Source organism: Gobius niger (assembly GCF_951799975.1).
Source record: "Gobius niger genome assembly, chromosome: 12".
Lineage (NCBI taxonomy): Eukaryota > Metazoa > Chordata > Actinopteri > Gobiiformes > Gobiidae > Gobius > Gobius niger.
In genome coordinates, this window is record NC_136863.1 from 21,440,597 (window position 1) to 21,450,801 (window position 10,205).

General features: G+C 45.2%; 1 protein-coding gene across 1 annotated transcript; it reads left to right on the forward strand.

The window, feature by feature from the left end:
* The first annotated feature begins 2,165 nt into the window (after positions 1-2,165).
* Positions 2,166-6,035, forward strand: LOC306971606 (G-protein coupled receptor 22-like). Its single transcript, XM_079567930.1, has 2 exons — positions 2,166-3,182; positions 3,739-6,035. Exon 2 carries the CDS (start codon positions 3,743-3,745, stop codon positions 5,057-5,059), a length of 1,317 nt encoding a protein of 438 aa, XP_079424056.1. The 5' UTR covers positions 2,166-3,182; positions 3,739-3,742; the 3' UTR covers positions 5,060-6,035.
* The last annotated feature ends 4,170 nt before the right edge of the window (positions 6,036-10,205 follow it).

The following is a 10,205-nucleotide window of genomic DNA, read 5'->3' on the forward strand; positions in this document are numbered from 1 at the left end:
ATGCTTTTGAACCCAAGGCCGTCGAACCATTTGCAAGCTAACAAACAACTGCGCCCGCCGCTTATTCACGCTCATTGATTAACTGACACTCCGTTTTTCTTTACCACCGGGGTCGTGGCATCCGACTCTTAATAGTAACATCTTAGCGGGATCTGTTCCCAGGAGCTATGTTTCGAAAACAAAGTGTGCCAAACTGCAATCATTAAACCGTCACTATACACACGCACAGCGCCCTAATGTATTCCACAGGAGCCGCAATCTTTCATCTGATAGTGCAACAGATGCCCCTCTTCCTACTTTCACCAGGTATCCGGATGCCCCGCCGGCCGCGACTGCACAAGACAAACGAGGCTGCAGAAAAGGGATGGAGAGGGTGGTCAAGCCCCGTCCGTACCTATTTGACAGAGAGATTTAATTGAAACTATCAATCAGTCGCGAAGGGGGTTCTTCCATCTTCCACCCGCTCTGACTTCTGACTCTCGCCTGCATAATCTCCCACTCACCGCTGCGAAAACGTCTCCACTCTATGCCACGCCGCGCACGCATATTAAGAGCTATGAATGTGCGTTGTGAATGGATATGAGAAATTTTGCTTTCCGTCCCCATCACTCCTCCACATGACCTGTTCCTATACGGCTTGACAGTTCAAACTAATGCCTGCTGTCAGTGTGTTTTCTCTCATGCTTTAGCTTATAGACATTTCACCACAGACAACTCAGTGCAATGAACGTGCAGGGGGATGTCTTTTTTTTTGGGAGGTGGGGGTGGGAGAAAAAAAAAAGGAAATACCTTGCCAGTGTCAAGCCGGTAAAGGGTTAAGCCTATTACAGAAGACCAATCAGGAGTGGGGGAGCACTGCAAACCTCCGCAGTAAGAGAGAGAGAGAGAGAGAGAGAGAGAGAGAGAGAGAGGGAGAGGGAGGGGAGCGCGGGATGGATGGAGAGAGATACAGACTCCGATGGGTTGCACGCTTATCCAGACAGTAAAAGCAACACACAGGGCAGCGCCAGAGTTTCTGCGATGTGACACTAACCGGGAGGCGATCGGAATGGGCAAACAGACAGAAGAAGAAGAAAGCAAAGCACAGGACTAATCTCCCCCAGCTGTGGCTTTGACAACATCTGGAGTTGACGTGACCCCTGGATGCTCATCAGTATTTTTCAGCATTACAACGACTACCGGACCGGACAGCGGTTTTGTGTCAGCCGACCTACAGTGCTGCAGATGATTGTTTCCTTTTTGTTGTTGTTGTTGTAAGAGGGGAGTGAAACACCTGTGATCACGGTGAGTTTGCCTTTCTGCCTGTGGGTGCACTTCACTTGTAGGCTCGATTCACATCACTCCACATAGTAAAAGTGTAGATGACAGCAAAGGGGGGAAATACTGCGCTTAAAGGCAGGGGGAGACGCAAACGGGGGGAAAGATTGAGATGGGCACGATTCTACAGCATGTGTGTTTTCTCATTCCTCGCACGCCGCGGCTGTCAAACGCATTCGTGTAAAACGAGGAGCTACAACCTTAAATCTCCCCCGTCTTCTGCAAAACTTCAAAGCGTGACCTAATTACAACTTTCCCCTTGCCATTTTCTTCACGGCGTATCACACTGGCACGACACTAAAAATACTAACTAGCGGAGCCCTCGGAGCGGCGAATGTATAGGATCCCTTTTCAGAAACAACCTTGGAGGATGACCGATACGTTCCTCCGAAGCGATTACACGTTTCCTATAGGCTGTCACACGAGGAGGGCTCAGTGTCTTTCATGACAAGTTCCCCCGAGGAATCCCAGTGTTACAGCTCACAGTGTGTCCTATGGCGGGGATTGGTGTGACCATTTCATCACCCAGTAGCTGGCACGTACAATAATTCACATGAATAATATATTTGAGCCGGAATTGCGAGATTCCTACAGTCAGTCAATTGCATAGAAAATCACTTTTTTTTCTTTCTTCATGTGCCGCTTTGTTTTCGGTGCAACAGATATGTTAATTCAGAGACAAGGAGCGCCAGGCCCCACGAAACAAGAACACGATTGGATATCAAAGTCTTGTTGCTATGCTAATTAGTTCTCTTGTCCCCTCTCTGTTCTGGAGATGTTTATTTTGATTAACGCAGCCCTTTTGCTTCCTCGCATTACTATTCATTTTCTTATTTTCCAGGTTACCAAAATGGATGGCTGAGAGAGAGATTCCATCCGGCACTGTGCGATTTTTTTGCCCCCCCCCCAGCATCTCGATAAAACTACAAAGAAGACAGACCCCACGCGCTGACTTTAACCCCCCCCCCGGGATAATCACAAACTGTTCAATCGACCACCCCGCCTTTCATGTCCGCGTACAAATCCGGTTGATCACGAATGTCACGGCGATTAGACACACGCTAACAGAGTGATGAAGGGCTCGGCGTGTGCGTGCGGGACCGGGGACTTGTGCTCGGTTTACAAGTCAATGGTGGCTGGAGCCAGGCGTACAGAGACTGATGAGAAAGGAGGAGAGTGAACACTTGCTTCCATTAGTGCTCCCCAGAGAGAGAGAGAGAGGGTAAGAGAGGGATGCAGCTCGGACGCACTGACCTTTCCTGGGCTCATACTATACATTACTTGGGAGATGTGCTCACGTGGAATACCCAGGCCAAGGAATTACAACTGAACTGACCTATCAACCGATGCCTTGTGGCAACAGGCGACATGGATTTGGATCGTGTCACCATCCCAGCTCTGAAAGGAAAGCGCTGTATTTTTGTTTATCTTGTGCTTCCATGATTTCTGGGAATACCCGGAGATTTTAAACAGGCGGCGGAAGGTTCGGCGCTTGACACGTAATTCCTGCTCATTTGTCAAATGTGCGAGCCAAACCCGCGTTGACAAAAAAAAAAAGCCTGCGTTGCATCGGCCCCTTTACCTCGTGCGGGCAGGTGGATGGAAGTTCACCTGCAGTTGGGGTCAGAGCATTGCTGGCGAGCGCATTGACAGTCCATTGGCTTTCCAGACAGGTGCTGCTCTGGCAGGCAGCAGCTCGGTGACAGACTCGCGGTGAAAGGAAAAGCCTGGCCAGAGGGGCTTGTTGGAACAGATACACTTTTCCATCGGCGGCGGTTGGATGTGATGCTCGTCTCTGTGGATGTGACGCGGACTCCATGGCCTGATTACACAGACCTGCAATTCAGATAGTGCTGGAGGGAAGGGTAAATATTACTCAAATCAATTTCATTTTCTCCATGTCTGGGGTCCTATTTATTTCTCTTGGGGAAAGCGGCGGGGTTTTAATATTGCATGTGCTAATCAGTGGTTTTAATTTAGTCTAGAGGCCTGTGTATGACATTTCCCAGCTAACCTAATATTAATTACATAACAAAACAACTCCAGTCTTGGTGTGTTTGTATCACCGAAGTCATAGCGGTGGAAGCAATAATGAGAAGTCTGCTGCTCAAGGTGAAATATTTACACCTTTGGCGAAGATCGCAACCAATCCAATACAAAGTAGCAACTTAATCTCAATGTCTGATCTTTTTATTGTATTTTAAGGTCTACATAAATAAATACCTGAATGTGGTGTAAAATAGCCACCCACAAAGATTTAACATTACTCAAAACATCCACAAACAAGTATAGTGAGGCAATGATAGTGGATAGTCAGTGATGCATAGTATGTAATCTGAAAAAAGCATGTTCGTATCAGACTTTCGGCTTCCTTATGTAAAGAGGACGCTTTAATCTGACATGGGCTCTCTTCTCAAACAGGATAATGCATATCCTTTCCCAGTCGGAAGAAGAAGCCACCATGAGTAACGTCACAGTCACAGACGACACTGAACCCATCGGCCGCACCATGAGCCCGGGCACCCCCAGCCCGTACTCCTACCCTGTCAGCTTCCAGGTTTCGCTGACAGGCTTCCTCATGTTGGAGATCGTCCTGGGCTTAAGCTCCAACCTCACTGTGCTGGCCCTCTACTGTATGAAGTCCAACCTGATCAGCTCGGTCAGTAACATTGTCACTATGAACCTCCATGTGTTGGATGTTCTGATCTGCGTCTGCTGCATCCCCCTGACCATTGTGGTTGTGCTGCTGTCTCTGGAGGGGGACACGGCTCTTGTCTGCTGCTTCCATGAGGCCTGCGTCTCATTCGCGAGCGTTGCTACAGCTGCAAACGTGCTGGCCATAACGCTGGACCGCTATGACATCTCAGTGAAACCAGCCAACCGGGTTCTGACTATGGGCCGAGCCCTGGCCTTACTGGCTGCCATTTGGGTGCTATCTTTTGTTAGTTTCCTTGTACCATTTATTGAGGTGGGCTTCTTTGCCAAGGGTCACGCTGACCTCAACCAGACAGTGGTGGAAAATGTAGTGCATACAAACCAGTATTACACTGAACTGGGACTCTATTACCACCTGCTGGCTCAAATTCCTATTTTCTTCTTTACTGCAGTGGTGATGCTCATCACCTATTCAAAGATCCTGCAGGCGCTCAATATCCGCATTGGCACACGCTTCCACAACTCACAGAAGAAGAAGGCGCGTAGGAAAAAGCGTCCCTCCATGACAGCTATGACAACACAGCCAGAGGCCACAGACGCATCACAGAGCAGCACCAGTCGTAACCCCACTCTGGGCATGCGGACCTCTGTGTCTGTGATCATCGCATTACGGCGGGCTGTGAAGAGACACAGGGAGCGCAGGGAGCGCCAAAAGAGGGTTTTCAGGATGTCCCTGCTGATCGTGTCCACATTCCTGCTGTGCTGGACACCCATTACAGTGCTTAACACTGTCATCCTGAGCGTGGGGCCCAGTGACCTCATGGTCAAACTCAGATTAGGCTTCCTGGTCATGGCCTATGGGACAACTATCTTTCACCCACTACTGTATGCCTTCACCAGGCAGAAGTTCCAGAAAGTGTTGAAAAGCAAAATGAAGAAACGAGTGGTGTCCATCATTGAAGCAGATCCCACTCCAAACAATGCCATCATACACAACTCCTGGATAGACCCCAAGAGGAACAAAAAGGTGACTTTTGATGACAAAGAGGCAAGGCAGAAGTGTCTATCTTCTGAGGATGTGGAGTAAACTTGTTCTAATGCAGTATGCAGTCAATAAAGCAGCTACACTGACAATACGTCACGATGAAAAAGGGAACATGTTAATCCAAAGCAGTAAATGTAAATATTATGTGCAATAGGATGTATAGAAATGGGTCAAGTTGGATAATTTATTACTATTTATTGAGAACTAAAGTAGATTTCTTAGATGGACTATATACTAAAATGTAGATATTGCATGGCTTTTGTATCTGTAGCAACATCTAGGATATTGTGTACAAATTATAGGAAGAGAGAGCTGTTATATATATATATATATCTGTATGAATATTTGTATTAAATCTAGTTTTCTCTCAGCTAAAGCAACACAATGCTTTGTGTTCCCCCTCCCCCAAGTAAACTGTTTGTGATTTTGTAACAGCCGAGATTACTTCAATTCATCATGTGCCACTTGCTTTGACACCAATCCCCAATGACCACTGACCTTATTGCCTAAAGTCCAGTGGGAGACGGCCCTCAGACCCTAATCAATCTGTAGATATGAGGAGAAGACCGGGAGGTCAGACATGCAGGGTATTAGCAGTAATACTGTACGCCATGTTGCTGTTTTATAAGCTTGAGTGCTGTTAACACTCATTTAGGGCTAACCATAACACTCCACAGACACAACAGCACACATCAGTTTTCATCATTTTGTTTGACAAAGCCCAGATGAAATGCAAACCTTGTCTGTTTTACTTTAGCAGTTGCTTATTTGAGCCAAATGGAAAGTCTATGTCTGCTATTTCGGTTGATGTTGATATAGAGTGAATTTACAGCGATAGTGCAATGAAAGAATGAGAGCTTTTATTTCTGACCATTAAAAGATTTATGATTTGTTTTTTTTAATGTTACTACAAAATGATGAAAACGTTGTTTTACAAAGTTGTTTAACTTTAATAATGGTAGTCTGGCAACTATGCTCACATAATACGCAAATGAGTACTGCAATAAAGAAGTGCAAATGTCTTAAAGTCTAATAAAAGATTCTGTTTACAAGTCTGAAAAGTAGATAATGAAGTTTTTCTTCTGTGGTTGTCTCAACATAATGCATATTATGCAGTGTTTGTCAAATAAGGTGGGGAAACTGCATTTCTCAAGAGCTCCCGCAGAGATATAATATCAGGCCGACCCTATTTTACATCATTTGAATATAGAATCGCACCAAATACATGGGAGTAATATATTCATATAGTCTTCATAAGATTCAACAGAAAGAAACTGCCAACTTCACCTGAACGTGCAGGGGAAGCGCTCATCTCAATGGAGAAGTTCTTCATTAGCATATAAAGTCATTTTTGGCTTGGGCTTTCAGCTCATTTCAACACTGTGCATAGGTCAAGGATTACATCCTATCTGTTCACGTGTACGGCTGCATACGCATGCATTCACACTATTGTCAGTAATGAGCTTATCACAGCATGCTGTCTTCAGGAGTGCAAAACTGAAGAGTCCTTTAGATGTCTTCCACAGTGATTATACACTGTGGATCTGCGGCGTGTGCGTGTGGTGTGTAGCTCACAGGACAGATATGGGAATATTGATGGAGGGAGCTCCCATGCTGCGTGCCTCCAGGGAAATGCTGTGATTGAGAACAGAGATGGGATCAGAGCCAGCAGCACAGAGTCGACAAGAGCAATGGACAGTGACCTATGAAGAGATGAGACTCTGATCCAGAGGACATGTTCAACAAACACTTCATAGGCTGCACAAATGCCAGGTGCCGGACACCACTTCATTAGGGTTCCTGAACAGAAATTGATTGTTCTTTAAAATGAGCACTCAATGAGCTGAACAATTAGCAGCAACAGACTTTGAGGTCACTCTTTAGTTTCCATCATGGGCTCAAACTAGAGCCAAAAAAGCCTTTTAAGCTCAGCCAGCACAGGCTCATGTGGATGTATTGACCCCCACAGCGACAGACAGTCAATCTGCTCTGGTTTGAGGATGCAGCTCCGAGCAGCATTTTAGAGCACACACTATCACTGCTTACAGAGGTCTGGCACTAGCCCAATTAATGCTTAATACACCAATTATGTGGGTGACCTCTTATAAACATGACTTAAAATGACCAAAATAAATACATAAATAGATATACTGTAATAGTCTCCATGTGAAATAACAGTAAATGAGTTTGCTTCTAGTCTTTCATGAATTTGGGAGCAATGGCTTGGTTTCTATTGTGGACAAAACAAACCATCCATGGTGCATGAGTGGCCCTTTTCTCACGAGACTTGGACAGTACTACAAGCTCGTCTTCTCACCCAAATGTCAAGTATTTGAAAAGCTGTGCGATCAAAACACACTGCGTCACCGTGAGCAGAAAAATCAATAAGCGCACATAACCTTGCCATTTTGTTTTGCTTCAGCTTTTAAATTAGATTTGCTGCGAATAACAACATCCTGATGTGTTTACATTGTATATACTTAGTCCATTAATAAAATTCCACCGATAGTGCTCCTCAATTTGAGGCTCAGTTGTAGATAATATGGAGGTAGCTGACGAGTTGCCGCCGGGGGTGCGCTCCACAAGGTCAGCGTGTCTACTTAAGATATTGGACGGTGGCGGCAGGCCCCTCTAACCTCCGACTTAAACTGATGAGCGGGTCAATAGCAGGGCTTCATTGTGAGCCTTGTTACAATCACTTGACCCATCTGTGTCCCCTCCCTCCCTCTCTCTCCCATCACTGAAGCCTCAAGCCTGCACGATCTCTATCACCTCATACATTATAGGCCCATGCGCTCAATGGCCCTCCTCCCAATTGCGATGCCATCTCCGTCGGCCCCCTCGCTCTCACTCTCTCTCCCGGCCACAGACACAGAATAAAAGCCGAGAAAATCACATTATTCTGTGTGTTTGAGGCCATTATTGCATTTGGCCAGCGAACACTCGACTGTGATTTCGCTCGGGAAGAAAAGCAGAAAGTTAAACTCCGGCTAGAACCTAAATGACAAATGGTCATCTTGAAAATCACAGCCATTCTCGTTCGGACACTGCATGCAAGATGGAAGATTTATGTGTTTGATAAAAGCTGATTTCTTTACACCGGAGAGTGTGTCGCAAACGCAGGGGGAGGCAACGGCTTTGTGTGAAAATGGCTTCATTGGGTTTTATTGAGGAAATAAGTAACTGTCTTCTGTCTTTGAATCAATGCGTCGCAGATTACTGTTGTGTTATCAGCGAGGAACAGACATTAACAGTGCACAAGTGCTCTCCTTGTTCATTATCCACAGTACTTTGCTGAACAACTGCATTAGAAGGAGCAAAACAGGACAAACAACAACACAGTACCATGCAGAAGTGAGGTGTGAGAATGCTGTTATGAAAGCCCATGGAAATATAGTGACTAGAATAGTCACTATAGAATATAGGGACTAGAAAATGAATTTATTGTACTACCTTACAAATCCAAAAGACTGCATGCTACATTAACTGCGGAACATGGCAATTTTACAGATTTTTTCTTCCACAAAAGAAACAAGCGTGTGTAATGTGTAATGGACAGAGAAATGTATAGCTGCGTGGCTCTCCTGTTGCTTGTTTATATGTATGTGCCCCTGCTTGTCTCTCGGTGTGTGACGATACAGGATCTGTCGACAGAGCCAATAGTTTTCTGGGGCAGTGACAGAGTGTCAACCTCACTGTGTCTGTGCAAGCACAGAGACAGTGCCCTGCAGCTCTGCTCACTGTCTGATTGTTCCACCGTGCGGAGGGAGAGACAGAGGGGGCTATGGGCTGGCACATGACTGTAATGGATCCGATGAACAACAAACAGAGCTGAATACTTACGTGTGATGTCCTGGAGTGGCCTCATGTTATAGAATGGTGAGTCACAGGCACAGATGTCCAAGTCCGCCTGGTGTCAAATAGTGAGGATAGAAAGGCATTTTAGCTTGAGTATAAATCAAGGCTAAAGAATTCCAATACATGTGGAAAGTCCCTCACAAAAAACAACCAAAATGCTTAACATCTAAAATAATTTCTTCCATCCAGTTAAATTCATGCCAAACTGAGTTCTTTCAAAATGTCCCCCCCAAAATCATGTAATAAACAGCATCCATGTTGTGGTAGGGTACAAGGTAGCTTGGCTTGGTTCATTATGTTCGACGCAATTTACCAAATTCTACATTGATTTATTAACAAACTACCATTTTTGTAGCAGCAGCAAGAAAAAACAACAACAACAACTATGAGTCACTATTAAGGTTACCACAGCTAGAGGTTAACCTGAGTAGGAGGGACTGTGATCCAAATGAATGGAGCTCATTATTTCACTTCATCCAAAAGTGACCTCAAAACTCACAGTGTTACCTTTTCTTCTGTTTTCTGCTCAGTGCCTCTAAAGAGTGGAGACTGCAGCATGCTCTGGAGCTGAAAATACAAGGGCAACACAGGAAACAAATGGTTACAATAAGGCAGAATATACAGCTGTGGACAAAATTAAATTAAAGTTCACAATTTTCTCACTCTCTCTGTCAGCAAAACAGAGAGCCTATTAATAGTGGACCTGGAAATTAGTAGAGTTATTAACAATAATAACCCTTACTAATTCCTTCTGTTTCTGAAAGTTCATGCTTCACTGTGATTGGTTAAATTGGCGTGTCACACACTCAAAGCACGGTGAAACTGACCAATGGGGGAGTGTGATGGGAAAAAATGTGTGTGTTTGAGCAAAGAGCGAGATTAAACAGAGAAAAAACGACTGAATCTATATCTCCAAAATGGCCGAATGACACAGGGATCATGATAAAAATGTTTATCGTCACATCAACCAGCCCTAAAATAAGGTCCCCTCTGAAGCTGGGACTCCTCTGCTAAGAGATGATTACTCTCACTGAATGTTTTCGGTTGAACTCATAGATATAATATAATAAAGATGAGCGGGTCCCATTCATCGTAAAGGTTCCCGAGTCGTGTGTGAAACTTAATGGCCGCTCTATCTCCTCCTACACAGCCTGTTCCTTAAAAGGAAAAAAAGGCGGGAAGCCCTGCACTGCCGGGGCGGGCGGAGCCTCCACAGAAGCTCCAGAGCTGGATTACCAGGCTCTGGAGCTGATAAACAAAAACCCGGGTGGTTAAAAATATTTCACCCACCCCTGCGTTGTCACATGGGTCATAGCGATTTTTAGAAAAC